Below are 24,720 nucleotides of genomic sequence, written 5' to 3' on the forward strand. Positions count from 1 at the left end.
AGACCTCTGACCTCTGAAAGACAGTATAGCGACCATGCAGGCTGGCGGGCTGTCGAATTGTTAAGAGGTTAATATTTTATATAACAAAAGATTGATACTTGACGTCCGTGTATCGATACAATATTGCCACGCAATACACTGTATTTTGATACTATGCGCGATTTTCCCCCTACCCCTAGCATGTATGTATTTCTATGAAAGCCAGCCTTAAAAAGACGATGCGAAGCAAATACAACTGCATATAATTATGGAGTTGGCCAATATTTTGTCAAGATCTGACACCAAATAACTCTTGCTAGTCACTGACTGAATCTGATTGTGTTACACCATTTCCTGTATCTCTCACCAGTATTCTGCTCTGCACTTGTAACCTACGAATGAAGTTTACAAAATCACCAAGACAGAGAAAGCCAGAGAGCTTTCTCCTATGGGAACTCCCTGTACCTGAATATGACACACACGTCAAGAGTGGTTTACGTTTTCAGAGCAGGGGACGGGGGACGGGGGACGGGGAGGGGGACGGGGGCTTCCAGTTACCTGCTGCCTCCGAGCTGCCACGTAGTTCAGCTTCACCATCTCCTTCCCAAACTCCTTGAAGCGGTTGGCAAGGTCCTGCTCATTGGTCGCATTCTTTACTCCCTCCAGGGCTTCCTCCACCTGTAACACACACACACATAAATACAGTAAATACTTCCAAAAACTCCTACATGTACCTAAAAACTAGTGTACATTAATCTCTATAGTTTCATTCAGTAATAAACCTCAAGCCATAAATGTTACAACATACATTAAAGTAAAACAATAATGGAACACTGCGTAATTGCAAACGGGTTTAAAAAGACGATAGCTATTTAGTTGTGCAATTTCAATGGGTCTCACTTCAGCAATCTCCATCCTTTTTGTGGGTACATTCTGATTCTAAACTCCTTTCTATCCCTAATGAAAGTGACGCACAAGATGTAATGGAAAAGAGAGAAGAGAGAGAGATAACTTTTAAGTGGCCTTTGATGGCGGGGCTTATACTGGCTAGAGTTAAGCCCCTCTGTGGGCCTCAAGAATGGAGCTTGGAAAAAAAAGGACTCTGAGTGTGTGTGTGTGTGTGTGTGCGTGTGTGTGTGTGTGTGTGTGTGTGTGTGTGTGTGTGCGTGTGTTTGTGAGAGACGGACAAAGTGAGTGAATGGAGGTGCATGCAGGCCTGAGTTTGTTTCAGATTATACCAATTGCATATCAGTCTTTCTAGCACCCTGCATTAACTTCTCTTTCAAAGCCCTGAGCCATTTTCACAATAAAGGACGGAGAAACCTTTAGTTCTACAAATGACTCTACAGTCGGTGAGCGGGACGGCTATGTGTAGTTCATCACACCGGGGCACTATGGTATGATATTAATACAGTACCATCAGATGTACGTTCTCAGGATACTCCTCCATGCCTCATCTATATGCTAATGTGTGCAGAGGTTTGTGATAAAAGTATACATTGCTTCTGTGGAACACCAGGAAGTCCTTTCTTTAACATCCGACCACACCGGTCTACTTGAACACCGTGCATGCAAGTCTTATGAATACATTTGATTCTATCAGTTGGAAAACATATTTGGGAAGACTGTAATTTCAGGGCATGTTAGATATATTTGTGTAAAGGAAAATAATAGTAGAAAAATAGTAATGATTTAACTATTTTTTTTTTTTTTGCATCGTGGCTACGAGTGTGCGACTTTCCTTCAAACTTTTATTTTCACCGTGGTCAGCACCTCTCCAACCAATCCGATCTCACGGGAAGGCAGATAAATACCACAACATTACAAGGACAATCCACGTGTTATGTGGATGCACTTTAAGGCTTTTTTGTGTGTCATTTGTACGCCACGCAAAGAAAACTACGATAACGTCCACAGTTAAATTGAGGCAACAAAATAACATTTAGGAAAAACGTTATGGTTGGGCTTAAATTAAATATGTAAAGTAAGTCAAATATGTAGGAAGTCACTAAAAACACTTGACAAAACGCAACTTACAAAACAAAACACCGGTCTCAAACATCTTGGTCCTTCTCCTGGTTGACAGTCTTGTGTTTGTTGGACCCATCCACTTCCCCACATGCCCGCCATACGAGGTCTTTGTCGCTTGTTATTCCATGTCACTAGTTCTGAGCGTAGCATATTTATGCAGATGTACTTATATTGCAGTCAATACAGAGTACATGGCGTACAAATGACACCCCAAAAGAACAGTATTCTTATTGCACGCTAAATGCCTTGCACATTATCGTAGTGTGTATTCCTCCTCTCTCACATCATGTCAGATATATTAACATCAGTTTCCTGACTGCACCTCTAATACAAAATAACCAATAGGCACAACCCCATGGCTTCATAACTCTATTAGGTCACAGGGTCATATCAACCACCAAACGCAAACGAGTACACGTCGTTCTTTGGCAGAAGGACATAATATTTGTGTTAAATTTAAGGTGATGATCGCACTTACAATTTTAAGGTGGGCCAGCAGCCTCATGACATCAGCCATGTCGGCGAGGATGAGCAGGCGGGTGACAGCAGAGAGCAGGGCGCGGGCGGCCCTCACCATGGTTCCACGTTTCACAGAGGAACACGGGTCATCGGCAAACTCTGACGAGGCAATACGCATCGTATCTCCTGCAAGAGTCAAGGGAGAGAATTGTTAGTGGGAAAGAATGACATGAATATATTTGACCTTAGAGCAGACAATACATTATCTCTGGCTGCGACTTACTACAGTTATTTTTATTGTTGATTAATCTGTCTAATAATTTCTTGAATAATCGATAAGTTGTTAGGTTTATAAAATGTCAGAAAATGGTGAAAAATGACGATCAGTGTTTCCCAAAGCCCAAGATGTCGTCCTCAAATGTCTTCTTTTGTCCACAACTCAACGATATTTAGTTTACTGTCATGGAGGAGTAAAGAAACAAGAACATATTCACAATTAAGAAGCTGGAATCAGAGAATTTAGATTTTTTTTATTATTATTATTAATTACTCAAACCGATTAATCAATTATCGAAATAATTGGCAATTAATTCAATAGCTGACAACTAATCGATAAATCAATTAATTGTTGCAGATCTAATATTATCTGTATGTGGGTGTATTTGTGTGTGCCTGCTACACCAATTATTTATATATATATTATTAAACATAGAGCTGCAATTTGAATCAATTAGTTGTCAATCAGTTAGTTGTTTAATCACCAACTATTTTGAGAATTGATAAATTGGTTTGAGTATTTTTTTTTAAGAAAAAGAAAACTCAAAATGTCAGCTTCTAAATGTGAATATGTTCTGGTTTCTTTACTCCTCTATGACAGTAAACTGAATCTCTTCGAGTTATGGACAAAACAAGACATTTGAGGACATCATCTTGGGCTTTTGGAAACACTGATGGACATTTTTCACCATTTTACAGACCAAACAACTAATCAATTAATCGAGAAAATAATTGAAAGATTAATTGATAATGAAAATAATTGTTAGTTGCAACCCTAATTTAAGACCAGTTTGAAGACAGAATGAGCTACTGTGGTATAAATACAATGAGATGACTGATTGTGCCTTGAATCTGTATCAGCAACACTGTAAATAACCCATGTAAGACCCACCGCTACTAATGTCCTTCATCCAATTCAGAGTGTTGTTGTTACTGTAGGAAATAGATCAGAATTTGGCACGCCCCAGTTGACTCAAACCCACACAACCACAGAAATCAATGAGCATGTAACCTAGAAGCCTTACAGAAACACTATGACTGGTGAGCTGGTCCCTCTACATAATGTGCTGCAAAGAGGTTTAGTTATAACTCAACCATTTCATCTTAGATAAAATTACATTCCAGAAAACATCAGGTCCTCCATGTCTCCGAGCAAAACTCATTCCTCACAGCTCTTACCATTAAGACAAACTGCATAAACACGTCTTGTTCTTGTTTTAATAAGAGTTTCTTTGTTTTAAGCAGCGACAGCAACTTTTTCGATGTTTATTTACCACCAAAAATGCTGTTTTGATGCTTGTCTACAACTACCCATTAGTGAGAAAAAATAGGTTATTTTCCAAATAATGATGCAAAAGGCTTCCCGCTGGGTCATCAGCAAAGTGGCAGCGGGTCAACACCGGCAGTGCAAGCTCTCAAAATTAAAACAAACTCTTCTCCAGTGCATCGTGATTTATTCACCAAACTTGTTTGTCTATCTTGCCTTCAATCAGCTCTCTCAGCATTAATCAAAAAAAAAAAAAAACGTCAGGCAAATATAGCTAGTTTGTCCTATGGTGATGTCATGTGTACAATATAAACTGCCAGACACACATCCATACACAAGGCAGACTGTTGCTGATGGTGCCATGAGTCTGTCTGACTCAGCGTTGAGGAAGTGAAGAGTGACAGCACAAAGGACCTGATTACTGAACCCCTCTGTGCTCTGAAATCAGCATCTATAATTCAGCCATGACAAGATAAAGGGGTTTGGGATGATGAGGTCACGGATACACGGGCATGATGAGGTGATGACAGATTTAAGGGTGTTTTACGATTCACAGTGACCTTAACTAGGCCGATGATGCCATTTGGGGACAACTCTACCTGCTGCTAAAAAGGAGGTATTATTTTAGTGTGTTTTCACACCAATTACCTGGGAACGGATCCGAGTACACTTGACCCCAAAGTCCAGTTTGTTTGATTAGTGTAAACGCTCCGTTCCGTACTTGGGCACGGTTCGTCGATCCGTACTCAATTCCACTTGAAAAGGTTTTCTGGAGTACGGTTCATGTGTACTCGGATACGGTTCGCATCAGGTGCAAAAGCCAACCGCACCGAAACATAAAAGTGGACTGCTATTTAACATGAGTAACGTTAGCAGTCAGCGAGTAGTTTTGAAAAGGCAGGCTTTTTTCAACGCTGTCGATCTCCTCTGAAATCTGTATATGTGCGCAGCACGCGCCGATCTCATCCTCTGAACTGTACAGCCATGATTGATAAAGCAGGAAGGCAGGCGAGAGGGTGCTTAAGATATAAACAATAGTAGGCATTGTGGTTGGGCGATGTTTGTTATTTTATATAGCTAGTTTAATGGTCTGCCTCCAAAGAACGAGAGTCGCTCAGCTGTTCAGTGGGCAGAGAGAGAGAGACAGCGGGAGAGAAATAGAGTATAGAGACAGCATATCTTCACATCAAACTCTGTGAAATAGGAGTTTATTTCGACCATACCAGAGTTGGTGATTGTTCTAATCACTAACGACGGTTTTGGCGAGTTTTACTTTGTTTCTGTCAGGTTTGAATGAAGTGGACAGCTGATCTCAACATGAACAAATAGACGTGGATGATGACGCAAGAGTACTCGGGTTTGGAACAACTTTACTAATGTGAAAGCTGAGCAGCGAGGAGTGGCAATCGTACTCGGGCACGGTAAGGATCAATCGTACCAACATGAAAACGCCCTTAAAGGCTGCTGAACACAGTCAATATAGCATATTTCTGGCCTCATAGTTCCAATGTTATTATCATAAAAAAGTTTTTCCTGGCATGTAATAATATATCAAACCTGACATAAAAGTGTATAAAGAGAGAATGAAGAGAGTGTCCCATCAGCAGCCCACTTCTGTGCTGAAGAGCTTTTTGAGCATGCCCATCTTTTCATAATGCCAGTAAAAGGTTAAGAGATGTGGAGTATTAACTTTCATCTCCTATTCTAGTGTTGGTCAAGCAACGTTTTTCTTTTTTTTTTCCTGGGAAAGACAGATACTGAGTTTGATTCATTGCCTTTTTCTAAAGGGCAGAGCCTTACCATCAGAAGAATCAGAAAGGGCAGTGTAATCATTCATGAGCACAAATACACAAACACAAATGTGCCACATTAGTTCGAAACGTGCCCAAAGATATAAAACGGTTTCCATAAACCTTTTTTTTTTTTTTTAACACAGCCTCCCTTTGGTTTTGGCTCGCATGCCAAACAGGTGGGAAGATTGATCTTGTCCTTTTTGATGTCAGCTCTGGTGATGACCTGTATAGCAACAGTCTATTTCACGCCTCAAAAGAGCTGAGTGCCAACGTATTCAAGTCAGTGTTCAACAGCACCGGCGGCCAAGTGGAGCTGACAGTGCAGGATGAGGAATACCGCTACAACACAACTGTTTGCTGAGCTCCATTTGCTCTTTCTGCTGATGTGGTTATTGAACGGGGGGAATCTAATTCCATTCTGGGGACAAACATCTGATTCACATAAAGGCTCACTGACTTGCTCTCAGCACAGAAAAGAAAGTTTGGAATCTGTGACATTGACCCATCTGAGCTCCCCGAAAGGCTGAGCGTGATTTGATGAAGGGAAGAGTTGTTGAGTTGAGAAGTTTCAGTGTTAACCAACATCGGATATTTACAAGTTGTTGCTAATGAAAATGGGCTTCTATAATGTCTTAAAATTCAGCGAGGCTCACCACTATCACAGACAGTCGAAGCTTTAACGATGCATGACTTTAGGGTAAACAACTCCAGAATTAGGCTCATTACATTCATGAAGCTGCGTGCACTGAGTAAAGCCCAAAATTAATGGGTACTAATCTGTTAAATTTAATGGATTTGCCTTTGCCACTCTTATATCTACAACACTTATTAAGTTCTCCAAACATTAAAATATTTATAGCATTACTCTCCTTGTGTAGCTTTCAATGCTAGAAAAAAAAACAAAAAAACATTGGCACTACAGTCATTTCACAGAAAATGGCGCCAGCGGTGCTAAAAATATCAGCTGGAAATGATGCAGAGTTGAGATCCACTCAACAATATCTGTAAAATCTGCATAATTCTATGTTCAGTATGTTCCACATTGACAAGTATAGTAATCAGGAAGCTATTCTGAAGCTTTAGGAAATGGATACCTCAACATAAGGCATTTATTAACATTCCCACGACACATATAGAAGGGCAGCGAGGAAAACTACAGTACGAAGAGCCTGACTATTCTAATCCAATGCAACACTAAACAAAGTGAACACAAAAGTATTTTCTATTACTGGGCTGTTTTGGTGAGTTACATTACACTGTAAAGGGGTTCATGTTTTTGTGTCTACCCTATGAACAACATATGCATCTCAAAGTCATTTTGCATCTACACATTTTACTTCAAAATTTAAAGCATTAAAGTGTATAAAATGCTGTGATTTTCAAGAGATAGAAAGGTGTCAGATGTTTGCAGATGTGGTCTGTGCATAGTTACTCATTTAGACTGGACTATTTTATGCTGCCGTTTAAGTAAATAAAAATAATTTATGATATTCAATTGCATTTTTGATTTCTGCTACACATGTCTTTAAAAGTGTATCCTTTCAAAGGTTAAAACAAACAACAAAAAACAGACAAAAGATAAAGCCTTTTGAACATGGTAACAGAAAGACCTCCAAGGGGACTGACAGCAAGTGGGCAACCCTATACTGATGATGGATGATGCTCTAGAAAGTAAAAAAAAAAAAAAAACGCAGCCATACACCATGTTATACTATACAGTAGAGTATGTGATTAGTACGTTCAATAAAGGAAATAAAAAACACAATAATAATACTACTGAGGGCAGGGAGGAATTACTACATGTCTAATGGTGAAAGCATGGATATGCAATATTATGATACAACAGCTGTAAAAGCACAAGCATTGCATCTGCATAAGAACATCCAGCGAGCTCTCACCTTGCTTACGAACATCCTCCACAGCAGAAATGAGCTCCTCCTTGAGGTCGTGGCTGTCTTTGGCGATCTGCTCACCCTTTTCCAAAAAGTTCTGGGTAGCCTGCTCAACAGACACTGCCAGGACATGGGCCTTCTTGGAGCGCCCCTTCTTCTTACTGGATGGCCCTTTGTTGCTGGTGTTCACCAGGGTAGTCACCTGGGAAAAGAGGAGAGGTCATTACAGTTGGCTGAGTAACATTAAACGGGAAATACCATGAAAAACTCACTTTTCAGTGCTTGTGCACATACATTTGGGTATCTGGAGTGACTACCAACTCACAAATTGTGAATGACACTTGCAGGCTCATTAGAACATATCGCCCACAGCTTGAATACTACCTTTGCAAAGGTGCACCATATTTTTCTTGCAAGCCAATCAGAGCAGACTGGGCTTTTTTTGGGAGGGGGGCTTAAAGAGGCAGGCACTAAAACGGAGCGTTTCAGACAGAGGTTGAATACAGGTATATTCAGACATACAGGATGAGAAAAATAATGTGTTTTTTTTTTAACATTAACGCATGTAAACGTGTTCTAGTAGAAACCCAAAATACAAGTATGAACCTGAAAATGAGCATGATATGTACCCTTTAACAGTAGGCTATGTAAAACACATGGACAAGGGTGACAGCTTTTGTGCAGTTCCAACAGTTGTCCTGGCTTTGGTGGTTATGGCACATTGCTATTGTGGACATCAACCATGACAATAAGAGCAAAAGAAATGATAGGACTACAGAACAATTCTCACAGAACGCGACAACGGCACCACTGCGCCACAACAGCTTTTAGCTGCGTTGAGCAAAGCGTGGGCGCAGCATGCCGCACGCCAAGCACTGCACCCAAAGTTCAACCTAGTTGAACGCAGCTCGAACTGCATTCTGTGTGAAAGGCCTACAACACTTGGAAAATGAAAAAAACAGGTTTATATTTTTTTATTTTTTTATTTGTTTATTTTATTTTTTGTTCTTGAAGCTCTCAGTGCAGAATTATGTAGTCTAAAAGATTTTCAAAGTTAATTAACTGTTGCATAGTTGTCTAATGTAAATAGCTGACAGAAAATGAACAAACGCATTATTACAAAATAAATAATTATTATAATCTTTATAATAATGAAACAGACACAGAGCTGGGTCCTGTTTTTTTTCCCAGCAATGTCAATCCAATAAATAGGATCAATTTCTACTATTCTACTTCTTTCTTTTTCTCTTTTTCTGAAAATGTACTTCCCCTTATAATGATGGGAGTATATTTTGTCCTAGTTTGTGAATACATAGCGAAACAACTTTGGAAAAATGCCTTAATGACAAATAGTCATGTCTTTATCCATAATATGTGCTTCCACAACCATAATGAGGCAATTCATTATAAATGCTATTACAGCTGCAAAACATGCTAAATTTGATATAGCATCAATCAGGTACATTGCCTCATCTTAGTCAGGAGGACTCACTGAAAACACTTATCCCTCAGCTTGAATAGGAGTGCTGTGAAGTGCAGCAGCTCCATCAATCTGTCCTTCTCATTGTAAGAAAATGTAACTGAAAGGAGCCTTCTTTGATCTCAGCTCTTTTGGATAGGCCACACTGCACACAATCAATAGGATGATGTGTTACTGAATCCTACTAAATGAGCCCTTGATCTAATTGCATCGGTACAGTCAGCATTTTGCAGGACTGTGTTTTGTAGAAGAAATGCAATGAGATACTTTCCATTAAGAAAGCTTCTAGTACAGTGAAGAAGCATTCTGTATTGAACTACTATTGATTTCTCCTCACAGCAGACAGTCAGTCAAGAAGATGACATATGGCTTGTTTTCACCAAGTAGTCCAGTTCAGTTAAGTCCACATTAGAACAGTTTTTTTCACATTTCCATTAGCAAAAGTTGTGAATGGTACTAATAGAACAACTCTTTCGGTATCACCTCAGTCGAGGTTCCAAGCGAGCTGAGCCGATACTAGAAGGTGGAGTTAAAACACTGCAGACCACTGATTGGTCAGAGAGAATCGTCACTAGCCCATTTTAAATAGCCAAGCTACCGTCATAGCAACCGCAATTTTTAATTCACTCGACCCAGATTTTAAGAAATGGCAGCCCGCAAAACTACACTGTACACTACGCCAGACAATTGACAAAGTGCAAACGTTCCTCTGTTTGGTTGTCGTTGAAATTATTCACTGAGTGTCCCGTTGAAGATGATGTCACGCGCTGCCGCTACGGCGATCAGCTGAGAATCCCGCCTACACTGAAGGGGTACTATTGCAGTGGAAACACGGCAAAGAGAAAAGGACCAGGGACCAAAAGTGAGTCGAGTGGAGCAGAGCCTTACCATGCAGTGGAAACGCAGCTATACAGGGACGTACGTTTGATGAAAACTCAACGGCTTTCTCTGAAATCGCATACTACAGTATGCACTACATACTCAACAGGTGAACTATCGTTCGCACATACTTTTGTGTGAATAAACAGCAGTGTGTATCTTTTCAGATGAAATGAGCAGCAATTTACGTTGTCAGTTTTTGATAGCCTCCTTGCTGGTTGGAGACGTGTAACCATGGTAACTCGTGCCAACCTCATGTGACCAAAACAACGGTTTGAGAGAATCAATGTCTGAATTCATTTAAAATATACGCCTATAGCAAAGTGAAATCTTATACTTAGACCTAAATTGAAGCGTTATTGGCGTTACAGAGTTGTCCGTCAATGTCTATTATGAATGTTGACGTCACTACTGAATTGTATCATGGGATATGTATCCCGCCATAGTGTCCAGCGTTGCATACTGTAATATTTCACCCGAAATAGTATGCAATTTACGCACTATTGGTTTCATACATACTAAAATATCTCACATACTGTTTTAACGTACTAAATAGCACGTTAGTATGGAATTCCGGACGCAACCAATGTGTTGGTTCATGTTATTGATGCTGTAAAGATCACAAGAAACAAAATAACCATTTTAGACAAGCACTCTGCCTTAAAGAAGACACAAAATCATGAGGAACAGGCATCCTCACTTTAACTAATCAGCAATCACATAGTACTCTCAAGAACACGCAAGCCTCAGGGTTGAGAGATATCTGTTAAGTATTTGGAGATAATCAGGACACGCTCTGAGAAATGTGTGCTGGTCTCGGCTTCTTCCTCTAAAATAATGTGAGAAAAAAAATGCTTTTAAAATATCCATATCAATTATATTGAGCTACAATGAAAGTGTCATTATCATCAAACCAAAATGACCGCACTAAACTCACTCAGCCTACAGGACAGGCCACAGAAGAGCAGCAATCGTTGCAGCCTGTCAATAATTCATTAAAGGGTGGGATTATTTCCACCGCTTGTGTGCCGGTGACACCTTTGTCGCACACAATTACATATCTGTCTGAGGCCAGTGACGATGCACATGGACGGAATTGCTCATTACACACTCCAGTCAGATTTTGCTGTAGGAGTATCAGTCAGACGACAGCCGAACTTGCACAATGCGGTGATATGATTAGTTTGTTGAATATATCAGAGGCGTTCGCTCTGAAAAGCTGCTAAGAGCAAAGTTATGTCCCGTCTAGGCTGCATTACTTAGAGGCTTCTAGACAGGAATAAAAACTTTAATGATGTATGTCCTCACTCAGGATGGATCCAGGAATAGTACGGCTGATATAAGACCAAGTTAACCTTTCCAGTCTTTTTAAAATATTTTGACTAAAAAGTAATTCATAATTTAATAACATTCTTTTTTCTTTTTTTTTTTAAATCTGTATTCAAAGCCGCCCTGACAACTTACTTTGATACATCTGTTTACCATCAGCTCATCCGCTCAACAACACTTCACACAGCTGAACGACTGCTCATTATGAAGTGCAGTGGTGTGTTTTTTTTTTCCAATCTAAGTTTGTTGAATCAATAACTCATCATTATATTTACACATGAAAGCACACACACAAATCTGCGACACAAACTCCCTCCACCTCACACACAGACACGCACTCATATGCTGGCTGCCCACATAAAAGCCCAGATCCACCACCACCACTGACAGACACAAACACACATACAGACTCCCTATTCTTTCAAGTTCTACCTCACAGACCACACTGAGAAGTCTTGTGATTGTTGTTCAGCAAGTAAATCAACAGCACACGAATGTGTCCAGGTTGGTACTTAGCTATTACATTATAATAGCCTGTTCCATATGTCTGCTTATCACTGCCATATTATTAAACTGAAATCCGAAACAGTCTTTTCTAGCTTGATGCAGAGTCTTGGATTTGTGATACACCTGGGAATGAGGAGAGGAGATGCTCATTTCTGACTGGCTGTCAGCCGTCTTTTTAAAATCATATATCAGGACACCACAGACACCATAGACAGCTGGTCAACAGTTTTTGTACCGCCTCATAATATGTTCATAGTTAGTTGTCACTATGTAACTATTGGCTAAATAGTTGGCTAAATAATTGTCATGTCAAGTAAACTAACACATAACAAAATGCCCTCATATACGAATCAACGGATAAACTCAACATGCTCAGTTTGCGTTCTTACATACTTACACTTGCTATTTTGAGTGTGTTCACAGTGTTCACACTGACAAGTATGGCAAAATGTCAGTGCACTATGAGTACCTGGATGGTATACTCATAACGGTCATAATGTTGAGTGTGGAACGCTGGACACTTCTCAACCTCAGTGGTGTGAAAATGGCACAGATGGCGGCGTATTTTCCTCCTCGCATGAAACAAGGGGAAACGCAAGCAAGTAGAAGTAAAATTGCATTCATTTTTATTCAGTTTTAATACAATTGTGAAGTGAGCAACAAGCCAGCTATAGCCGCATGATTAATCCAAATTTTATAAAAATCGCAATATGGCCTACTGCAACTTTCAAATCGCAGGAGGCACAATAATTGTTGTCGTAATACTATTTTAGATAAAATATTGTTGCACTGCAGAGATGTCCTGGCCTACAGACATATTCTACAGGCTTAAGAAAACATCTTTGTTCAGTGCTGATTCCTGCAAAAATCACATCACAACCATTGTAATATGTTTTTCAATGGAAATGAGAATAATGACGTAAAGATTATCATTCCCTCTGTTATAGCAAATCATATCGCAATTGCAATATCAGTCAAAATAAACGCACTTAGATATTTTTTTCAAAATCTTTCAGCCCAAAAGCCGGCAGATATTTTGGCGAGCGGCAATCGCGGTCAAATGTCGGCGGTAAATCCAGAAGAAGAAGAAGAAGAAGAAGAAGAAGAAGAAGAAGAAGAAGAAGAAGAAGAAGAAGAAGAGGTAGAATATTGCGATCATCATTTCCAGTAAGTGCACAACAGCCGTCTTCGATTTAAGACAATACTACACTGTCGAAATGTATGCACTGCACAAGTACAAGTACATTGTGTACACAGTGTACTACATGGACTAATCTGAATTGAGACACAGTAATAGTGACACAGCAATTAGTGTTTTCTACAAGTACCGGGTAGCCAGTCGAAGAGAAGAAAGGCTCTGAATATTAAGCACAGTTTTACACAGAACTACCTTGTAAGGAAGTAGATTACTTGTCTGCAGAACAGCTTAAATGCGCCGCGGAACCAATTACATACAAGTTTTGATCTGCGTGTGGTTGTGTGTGTGAGACATGTTTTCATCAATCATCACGTTGTGTTTCATAAAGCCCCACTGAGGTCCATTGTTCAGAAGTGGAGAACGGGGAGGCCACGGAAGGCATCTGACTTCATTGCGGTGTTAATGAAAACATAATTGAATTTGTTTGACACTGTGCATGGTGCCAGTAACAGAAATAGAGTTTGCGGTGCACCTGGTCCTTTAAAATGGCATTATATTCTTTAGCTGTTTTTCATTCAATCAAGCAGAGCCATAATTTGGGCTAATGACCATAAGTTGGCTGCCCATACCATTAGACAGTAGATCCACTGCCAACAGCTGGCAACAGACACTGTGGATTAGAGATAGCAGTGTAAATATGCCTGTAGGAATAAGGATGAAAGATAAGTAATTTAATCACATACTGTTATCAACTGCTCGAGGTTAAGGGTTCTGTGTCCATTATATTAGCTCACTAGATGTGTAACCAGATTACCCAACATGTGACCATTTTGAATTATAAGATTTATGTGGTAGTAAATGATTTTTGAACTGAAAAGAGCTTAAATAAATGCCCTTTGAGAAAGTGCAGGGGTTAATTCAATTGTCTACAGCCCCAGGGTTTCTGTGGATGCAGTTTTGTGGCAGATATACAGTAATTACATTAAACAATGTCATAGTAGTGAGAGGAAATGTGGGCAAACTGCAAACTGTGGGTGCTGTTGCAGCCTCTACCTTCTTCAGATATGTAAACTTGGAGATTAGTGGTCAAGTTGGGATATTTCTCTTTTATCTTGGCTTAACCTAACTTCTATGCCTCATGCCTTTTGAAACTCTTCCATAGAACATACTGAGTTATGGGTGTGCATGATTCATCTGCACTTCTAATGCTCATTTATTCATTAACACAGGGCCGGTGTGGAATACACAGAGATAAGGCAACGGCGTCATGTAGCTTTCCACAGGGATTGACTCGGTGAAGTCAAGGCTTGTTGATGTTTTATTCTGCAACAGTGACTTAAAAAAAGCTTGATGTATATTTAATTATGCCCGCAATAACCTCACAGCATGCACTGAGGCTGATTCAATTTATCTACCTTCGTACAGCTTTGACAGGGCTATTTTTGTGATATCTTGCTGTGTCTGCACGCAGATGCCTCGCTGCATGTCTTCAGAAATGAGCTGAGCAGACTGATAAGAACATGTGTATTATAGGCCTCTGTCACAGCAGACATTTTGGCTTGTCATAGTAGGAAAAGCAGAGGTGTTACTAATAATATTAACGATGGCTCTGTAATATGTAAATGTCCCAATAAGCCATGACAGTGTGACAGTCAACCAGCATGCAAAATACCAGGACCCTGAAACTTGTGGACCCTCATACTGTACGGTATTACCTCATAAATTACCGGCTATGCTTTTAAAAGACAGATGAGATGAAATGATATAGTACAGGCAAGCTGAGTGAAGAGGCTGCTGCATACTCTCATAGACCGAGAACTAATTTGAAGGACCTACATAAGCGGACAGCAGAGCTTACACTGATTAGATGAAGCGTGGAGATCAGATTTAACAAACATCCCTGGGAGGGACAAACATTGCGTGGAGAGAGTGCTTTTGTTTCAGGCTGAATAACGTTACATTTCGAGGTCCTTACTCACCACAGCTTTTTTACCGTGGTTGCTGAGGCATCCCAGTTTAATCACTGTCACTTTCACAGAGACACAGCATATGACAAATAGCCTGGATGTTTGACTTCTGGAGCATGTTCAGCACTGACAGCCATCAAGTTCATACTCAGCCTATCAAGAAAACAGAGGAAGAAAGCTGCAACTTGATGTAAGCCTAAAATACTGCAATGTAATGAGTATGTTTGAAAGATAATAGCAATACCCCCAACACACAGACCAGTAGATTGTATATAATGTATGTACATGACAGCTCCCGAAAAGTGAAGCCAAATCATCTTGATTGCCCCCTGGTGGCTGGCTGCAGTATAGGTCATAAAGCCCGCCCCCTCAATGTTAGCGGATGGGACATGGGCCAAACTAAAAAGTCAAAGTACATCTTTTTTCCCAAAGATGGTTTCTGTAATTTTAGGTAGTTCTTATCACGCTGACATACAGTATGTTCAAGTGTTCATTTTTCTGATACGTTTGTTTTTAATTAAAAAAAAGGGGGTGAGATGTCATGATTGGCAGTGGTGATTCTCTTTCACTAGCACACTGCGTCCGTGCTCGGCTCACGATTGGTTTGGGCAGGTGTGTGGGCGGGACCTCAATACCGCGGCTCCAGCCCCCCGATCACTACTGCGCAGACTCTGGCTCCAAATGATTTCAAAATCTGAAAATGGCAGCTCCCATATCCAAGATATTTGGGCTTCACTTACGTATGTACAGCGTGAGGAAGTGGAGACGCATCGTCCATCTTTATATACAGTCTATGGCACAGACACACTCACAAACTTAAACACAACACTGCCACTTGCCACAAACACTGAGTTAATGTCAAGATAATTTAAATAAATTAATAAATAACGTAAATTTGGGATGGAACTAAGTAAAAAAAAAGATTATGTGACATTTATCATATAACCTAAATCATCTGTGTGATCTGAAACACAGTCCTTTCCTTATACCCCTCTTTGGGCACGTGGCCATTAAAAGGAGAGAGCAGTATAGGATCCAACCTGTTCCCTCATAAAGCCACAGGGCCGACTGTAGCACTGTGTAGTCAAATGATGAATGGTGTCATAAAGCTATGTCTTGCATGTCATGAAAAGTTGGAATCCTTCAATACCTACTGCAGGTAAAAAAAAAAAAAAAGAAGAACTGAGCACACTGACTAATCAAATGGATCCCTCAGGGGAATGAGGTAGAAACAAAAGTAGTTTGCGAAAAAGAAATGAAGTGGGCCCCAGTAATGTTTGCCTAGTGCATCCAAATGTGGCCTAATACGAAACTAAATAAATTCAGTGTCTGGGCGAGGCAGCCTTGCCCTTTTCTGCCAGCTGGTAATTGGCCCTGGGCAAGCCCATTTATCGTGTGTATTAGCAGCCCTGCTCGGATTTTATGCAAGACCACACTGGGGTTATTTCCATACAGCCACAAGTTATGTCATCTCTCAGGCTTAGCCCGACTGCTCACACGCCGCAAGCTTTACTCTGCACACTACGGTCATATATATAACCTACACATCTGAAGCTTAGAGCTAATGAGTGCTCTTGGACATTTGGTAGAGCATTACATTATCACCGCCCAGCAATGTTGAAAGGCAAAAAAGCAAAGGAGAGTAGTTTTACTGTCGCAGACTTAATGAGCTTGTACATCAGCTCTATCTGGTCACGCGAAATGGTACGTGTTAATATAACTGAAGGCAGTGACTCGTGGGAATGAGTGAACTGACTCGTCTCTATTACTTAAGCCAATTACGCAATTGGCTTTCACTAGGCATATAAAAAATATCAGCCAGCAAGCACAATCTTTACGATAGCATGAAGGCTGAAATGTAGAACTGTGGTCAGCAGATTTAGAATGATATGAGTGGACATACGTGGGGGGTGGAAAAAGTGTTAAAGGATAAGGAAATGTCTCGCCATATGATGCAACGGTATAAAATATTCAATTCCTAACCAACGAAGAGGGAGAGTCTCGCCTGGTTGTGTGCTGCCTGATGAGTGGAGAATTAAAATGTCTGTGCCAACACTTTAGGGTGAAAAGAGACACACTGAACAGTTTGGCTCATTATGTTGTTATGTGCTGAACCGCAGGGGTCCTACACAGTGTTATCAGTAAATGGTGCTTCTATAACATGCTATATTGCTTCCTGCTGTGGTTCTCCAGAGGCCAGATGTAAACACAATAAGAATGCGCAAAAAAATCATGCTTATGCTATTGCCATTTCCAACATATTAATTGGTATTTATAAAAGAATTTGCACACGTCTCGCAGCCTCATGGGTACTGTACACAAGGTTTTCTAGAGCAAGCTCAGTGTGATAGGGCCAAGGAAAAATGGAAATGAGACACCAAATCAAAGTCAAACCACGATGATTCTTTTAGAGTCCATATTAAATCATCATCGTAATGTAATGCACATTATAAACTTTATTTTAACGGCTTTATTGTGAAACGTCTGTTCCGATATCAATGCTGTAATAAAAATAGTTGTTGGCTACCTCTCTGATGACTATGAATCAGATACAGTGTATGTGATTAATTCATTTTCGACACTCCTTGTGTCATGAATAGTGCCGCCGTGTATAATGGTAAGGATGGCCACTCTGGGGCTGACACTGGTGCATGTAGGTGACCTATTCATTCATATGCAAACAGTTGATTCAGGATGTGTCTACAGTCATCTATGGCTTAAATGTGGAAGTGGAATTCAGGCTCATGCATGTGCACACAATCATGCACCGAGTGAGATGTATAAAACTTTGTAAGCAATATGTATGCAGGGCTTTATAAATATGATTAAAAGAGTGTGCACGCATATGACCTGAATACTTTGAAGCTTCGACCTCAAAATCATTATTCAAATGCTTTGATTTTTTTTTTTTTAAAGTATGTAATACAAATGTATAAATCCCAATATAGCCCATAAAATAAGGAATAATCCCACAACATTATTCATTATTCATATTCAACATGGATTATTATTAGTTATTCTCAGGCTGATATCGCCGTTTGTTGTGTGTAGAGGTGTGTGTAGTGCGGCAGCGGTATTGTCCCCGTCACTGATCCGGGTGGAGATGGAGACGGACTGACAGAAGAACATGTCAGCCTGTAGCACTGCACCGTGCCGCGAAGCTTCGAATACCTTCGAATATTTCTCACCGAAGCTTCGAAGCCCAAAAATGGTATTCGGGACAGCCATACATGAATATTTCTGGATTTGTGCAGAGTTTAGTTAATCTACAGTTTTATGCATCTGGCCGCAGGCCTGCTGTGTTGTGCACTACTGCTCTTGCTGTGTAATGATGTTAAAAGATGAGAGTATGGGCACCGTTGCTAATAATGGTTAAAGTAAAACCTGAACATTGACAATCTTCAACAATATTCAAGGGTAACTTCCCAAAACGTTATTTACAATAAGATGTATTTTTCCCATAAAAACAGTACACATACAGTATACTAGTTTTACCAGTGAGGGCGTGAGTGCAGAGATTGAGGCATTAAGCTGACAGTCTACAAAAAAAAAAGTTTTAATCATTACAAACAAAAAATCTATAACAACTGGCAGCTGAACAGATTCAGCCCTTGTCATGCTACCAACTATCGACACTGCAAATACTGCACGAAACCCATGTGGACAGCTGATTGCTCCCCTATGAACATGTCCAAATGTTCCCAAAGATTGATTGTGTAAGCAGGGACACACACACACACACACAGCAACGACCACAGAGACACATCAACACACGGTCACTGGGCGAGAGAGACACAAGACGACCACAGATGCGCATGAGAACAAATCCACAAAAATGGCTGATGAACACATTTGCACAGGGCTCTCATGCTGATTTGGAGGGTGATGATCTAGAAAAAGGAAGCGCGGGAATCACATCTACATAGATTGGCTTGTAATTCCATTAGCAACACATTGATGAATTGATAAATGAGATACATTACAGCTTGTGACTTCTGTCATCAGACATTTGTCTTGTCCTGAATTAACACTCCCTGCTGCTGCAATACTGTAAATCCGTCAAACACATGGTGGAGAAGAAAAAAAAAGAAGCTTGGCTGGATTCATCTAGTTTGTGGCAGCATGTTTCTAATGGTTGTCCCATCCTCAACCCAACCATGTCCAACTCCATTTATTTTTCACACCTTCGTCTTCAGCAGTCATGCCTCTGCCAGAATTCATTGATTTAGCCCCGGCTTTTAAATCCTGCTCAAGTATGCAGGATGTTACACTGCAACTCAGATATGGAAGCTCACTGCTGATTGGATGATTGAAATATATGCACATCATTGGACACTGAAATGTGCTGGAATGATAATGAACAACACTCATCTGAAACAAAAACCCATGTCAAGTTGTTACCACAGCCTTTGCATACAGATTTAATTAATTTTTTAGTCCCTCTCTATTTAACAGAATCAGACTTTTTCTTAAAAGCAATGTTGTCCTACAACATCCAGGCTCAGATAACAGGTAATACATACTGTAAGTGATTATTCTGCAGCAGCGGTGAGGCTAACCTTTCCTTCAGGCCTAAGGAGTTGTCGTGCTGTGGCCTCCCATTTTATTGCTGATCAATAGTATTAAATGCCATGCGGCCTTTCCTCTCCAGAGCACCGGCCAGTGGCCTGTCCACTCAGTAGTAAATCCCCGTGGCTCTGCGTAGCCATTCAATTTTCCGCCTTCAGCCTCGGAGACTTGCATCCAACGGATGAGTGATGCACTTTAACTGGTCAACATTAAGGGAGGGCATGTGCATGTGTGTGTGTACGTGTAGCCAACTGCACACACGCATCATCATGCAATCCCATACACAGCTCCTGAGAGATTCGGTTAACCTTTGGCCCCACTCCTACAGTTAGTGATATACATAACCGCCCCTGTTAAATAATTGATGAGGCCGTTTATGCCCATGCGTAAAGTGCATAATGTGTGCAAAAAGCTCAGGGGAAAAATGCAAGAGGGGGTCCTCTACATTTATCCAAGCGGGTAAATCAATCACCTAGGAGGACAATATAGAAACCTGTTTGCACAAGGTGGGTGTGATGGCTTCAGGCCATGTTACATTTGCACAATAAAACGATACACAGTATACTATAGTCAAGATGGATAAACATTGAAATGCAGAGAACTACACTTGCATTGCACATTTGCATGTAAGGAAAAACAAATCTAGTGTACATCTACGCATAATTCCCGAAGATGTGAACTGTGCCTGCCATGTCCAACTGCAACAGCACTATAGCCCTAGAATCCTGCAGAGCTAAATATAAAACGTATCTTAGATTTCTGTGCTCACTTTTCATTACCCTGTTACTTAAAATATCTTTTGAAGTTAACAAGTGCTGAAGTGCAAAGCAGTGAGGATTAGCAAGCATTAAGATTGGTACCTGAATGGGGTTTTGGGTGGCAAAGAGGAAGGGTTTTAGCGGGAAGTGTCACATTGCAGGGGGTGTCAAGCTCTGACATTCTTAACTGTGCCGTGTGCTCGCTGGCAACCACATCCCCATAAAACCTCCTGGAAGCGTACTTAGTTTTAAAGCCTCGAGATGAATGTTGGAGAGGAACTGTGGCGCACGACGACGGATAAGAAGGAAAACTGATGAATAATAAAACACAGCGCTGGTTGTCATATATTTTCATCTTTTTCTGGTTTATTTGTCCTACTTGAATAGATTTTCACTGAATTGTCAGGTTTATCGAACTACCTGCAGTTTTGTTGAACTTTTTAGCATTTTGAACTGATATCCAGACTCTGCATTTCCGCCAATGTTCTACACCACAAGAACACAGTCTCACATGACTTACTTGAAGTTATGAATGTAACAAATAGTGGCAAGAAAAAACATGATTCAGTAGAAAAGCAGAGCCAGTGGAATCAATGGCGTTATCTGCAATAAAGATTCTCACATTTTAAAAGGTGAACTTCTGAGAGCAGCATTCATTCACTCTGCTTCGAGAGTGCAATAGACTTTCAGTCTCCCCATAATATTTCCTCATTAGTAACCCTCTTAGCCCATGTTCCTATACTCTGTTTGATCCTCCCACTCCTTCATTATCATTCTCACCACAGATGTCTTTTTTGCTATCTCTGAGGTTACACAATTCATTTTTGAGGCATGACAGGATCTTTTTTGATACATAGCTGATCTACACAGAGCGGGTCAATACATTATTTCAGGTGGGCATGCCTTAAACCGCTTGATGTAAGGACAATTTTGCACCTATTTGAAAATCGTCACACCTTCCACGAAGTCCAATGCGGGAGCCAAACTGCGGATCCAAATATCGGCTGGAGCACATGTTCGGTTGCCAAGATATACCTAAAAATACCATTCACCTAGTGTGTGTGAGAAAAAGTCAATGATTTTTCCTCGGGGAACAAATCTAAGGAAAACAGCAGCACAAGAGAGTGGGTTTTGAAATCAATGTGCAACACCGGTCAATTAGAACATTTAACTTCCAAACTTCCCCACCTCTACTTAAAATGTGAATATAAGAAATTACTGAATGTTTGTGTTAAAACTGCTTATTTCTTCGCTGGAAAATGCCAATGAGTCCTCGTTTGACTTAGGCTTGATTTTTTGCATGACGTGCCTTGAGGTTTGCACATAATCTTCACAACTAATGGCAGAATACATGCCATCCGAAATGCTGTTCACTTCAAAGACAGGCCACATAAAAGCTTTCTCAAATCTCATTCTGAAATGGCTTCAAGTGTGAGATACGGTCACAATGCCGAGTGTCAAAGAAATTAGTGCGGCAATACACAGAAAACACGGCTTCAAGGAGAGTGTGAGAGTATAAGCGTCCAATAAGATTTTGGATGAGATGATATATTAGTAGCAACAGAGGACAGGACATGTATACCTACAGTATGGTATGCACAACAACGTCTTTGCTTCCCAAGCAGCAGGCCACCTCCTGTAAACTAATCAAGGGACTTGCAACTCTACAGGCATCCTCTGCATGTGATCACTGCAACGCACTCTCTCTCTCTCGCTGTAACCTTCACTCCCACTCCACAAGCCTTCCACATTTAGTAATTCATCCATATTTATCCGTCAACATTCCCCTCCCAAAAGAAACTTGTCTGTCGGACCTTCATCTCTGTCAGGAAAGTCAAATGGTCTGCAACAATTTCAACACTCCAGCTGAAGGCTTTCCCATGTCCTTTTTCAACACACCTGCTCATAATACAGAGGTGCCTAAATTCTGCACATTACACATGGATCAAGGATGACAATTGATCAAACTATACCCAACCTGGTATAACAGTCACACTGACTCTTGATTCACATGTCAATACTTTAGCCCTTGCTCACCAGTGTGACTGTGTAATTTTATGCCGCAGCAAACCTGACCTTTGATTTCACAAATTACAAAATAACTGATGTATTTAGATCAGATCTGACAAATGACTGGGACTGTGTCCGAAATCCCTCCCTTGTGTACTCATTCGCTACTCCCTTAAAGACACTCAATAGTTTACTCAATTGTGAGCAGTGAATTGAGATTTTGCACACTTATTATCCATCATTTTGCGTAATCTCTGACAGGTGTGGAGCCGCTCAACGGTCATTTTTGCATCTGTAAAATTTGGAGCATTGCATTGTGGGATTGATCGCAAAAAGTAGTGTACATGCCATGAACACTACTTTTTTTGTTCCATTGTGGAATTTTTTGAGGACAAGGAGACGAAACTGTTGTCAAAAAAAACGGGTGTTTGTTTGACAACAGTCGCTGCTGCCATTTTGGACTGAAAACGCTTATCATATTTAAAATATGCTATTGTTCAACACAGGCCATTTTGGTCAAATATGACAATATAATAGAAATAATTTTGTTTTACTTTTTTACGGCACTTTTTAGGCGGATGTTTTACTGGCGTCCCGTAGTTGCTTTCAGTCCGAAATGGCGGAAGTGTTGCTTTGCTGCTGGACGCTGATGTTGCAATGGAAAGAACACCTGATTGTCTCTTTTTGGCAATATACATTCTTTGATATAGTGGATAAATTTACACACTCAGCGGCGAATTTACAAAGAATGGATTGCGGTCGCTGATAGCACCAGGAATTGCGCATCATTTGCAACCGCCATCTTCCCCGTCTCAAGGTCCGATTCACAAAAAATACTGCATTAATGACATTACAAATCAAACACTCCCATAAAGTTTTGCAGCTGAGTGCAGTTTGTCCTTTTTTTGCAGAGGGAAGAAACAATTTGTTTATTTGTTTAAAAAAAATAAGCTTATTTTCCCCCATTTCCCATAATTTTTTTCTCTCATGTATTTTAAAAAAATGACATGTAGGAGAGCTTTATTCATATATTTTTCATTACACAACTGTCGTTGCATCCTATCACTGAATCCCAAAGTAAATGAGTTTCAGCGGAGCATGACGACACCTTTGCCTGGCTACAATCACTGCTGCCAAGATCACTGGAGAGTCTGACACCCCAACTCTCTGAAGGCGCTAATAATTTCACTGTAACTGTGTGTGGCTATTGGCGCTGATCTTTGTGAATTGGACTGTTTTTGCAATGAGGCTTATTTGCATAGAAGGGGCCAATTTTGCGCCAAATGTATGCAAATTACCTATGCTACGCTATTTGCTTGGCCGCGCAGTTAGTGGTGCATTTCATCCTTTATGGGTGCTTTTAGAATTACAGTTTCTTTTAGTCTTATTTGTGCAGGTTTAACGGCCGCAAAAGCCACGCAATCCTTTTGTGAATTCGCTGCTCAGAATTTAGACACTAAATTGGACAGTAAATATAGTGAGCTATGAATAGCCTGGATGTAACCACGTCAGTTAAACGGCACCTGCTATGGTGCGTGGGAGGTAGGGGTTTCTAGTAGCAACAGTATGTTCAGCTGAAACAAACTGCTCAAAGCAAACGGTTGGAAAATAATTGATTTTTTTTTTCAGTTCCAGCACAGCACGTGGTACAGTATATGACAGCCAGTTAATTGTTGCTGATACCTTTACACCACAAAATCATTATAAAAGCACAATTTAAATATTGCTTTAGGGTTGACAATCCCTCTCGGAGTAGTATTTGTAGAAAAGTAGTATTTGTGGAGTTCTAATCCATTCATACAAGATCAAGAACTCAAGCAACATGACCGACTTGTGTGCACTATATCTGTTCATATTCATAGCATTAGATTTCCAGGGTTACTTTCAATAATTCAGTTCACGCAGTGCAAAGATGAAATATTTACCACAAAAAACTAAAGTAATTACTGGGTTCAATCAATCATATGCAAGCAAAGTGATGCCACTTCCTACAGAAGTGCCAAATGATGCACCACAGGGAACCATAGCCAAAGTTTTATACTAAGCCTGCCTGTAAGTAAATACCAAACTCAGCAAAGTGAGACAAAACTGGAAGGAGAGCTTAAACCAAAGTAGTTAAGCAGTTGAGCTCAGCAAGTAAATTATTCATGGCAATGGGCTTGTTTTGTGGTATTTTATGTTCTGCAAAATAATAAGTTCATCGAGTTAACCCTGGTTTATAGGTCATAGGGGGATGGCTGTATGGAGGGAAGTAACACAGAGAGGAAATTTAAAAAAGCGCACACATACATATAAAAGAATAAATAGAGAAATAACATGCAGACACTCATTTTTGACTATTCAGCCTCATTTAGATTATATCTGCGCTGATCTTGCTCCTAGCCAA

General features: G+C 40.3%; 1 protein-coding gene across 13 annotated transcripts in view; it reads right to left on the reverse strand.

Moving 5' to 3' along the window:
* The window catches only part of ctnna2 (catenin (cadherin-associated protein), alpha 2), a 382,091-nt gene that overhangs the window by 308,601 nt on the left and 48,770 nt on the right, over positions 1-24,720 (reverse strand). For 11 of the 13 annotated variants that reach the window (XM_074629996.1, XM_074629998.1, XM_074629997.1 and 8 more), the window contains exons 3-5: positions 7,704-7,899; positions 2,489-2,655; positions 538-657 (exon numbers count right to left, since the gene is read on the reverse strand). In XM_074629996.1, the coding sequence (XP_074486097.1) occupies positions 538-657; positions 2,489-2,655; positions 7,704-7,899 (483 nt within the window). Of the gene's footprint in view, positions 1-537; positions 658-2,488; positions 2,656-7,703; positions 7,900-7,969; positions 8,079-24,720 lie in introns of those variants that run through there. The other 2 variants (XM_074630000.1, XM_074629999.1) reach the window with 2 other exon arrangements.

The sequence above is a fragment of the Sebastes fasciatus genome, chromosome 3 (assembly GCF_043250625.1).
Source record: "Sebastes fasciatus isolate fSebFas1 chromosome 3, fSebFas1.pri, whole genome shotgun sequence".
In the NCBI taxonomy this organism is placed as follows: domain Eukaryota; kingdom Metazoa; phylum Chordata; class Actinopteri; order Perciformes; family Sebastidae; genus Sebastes; species Sebastes fasciatus.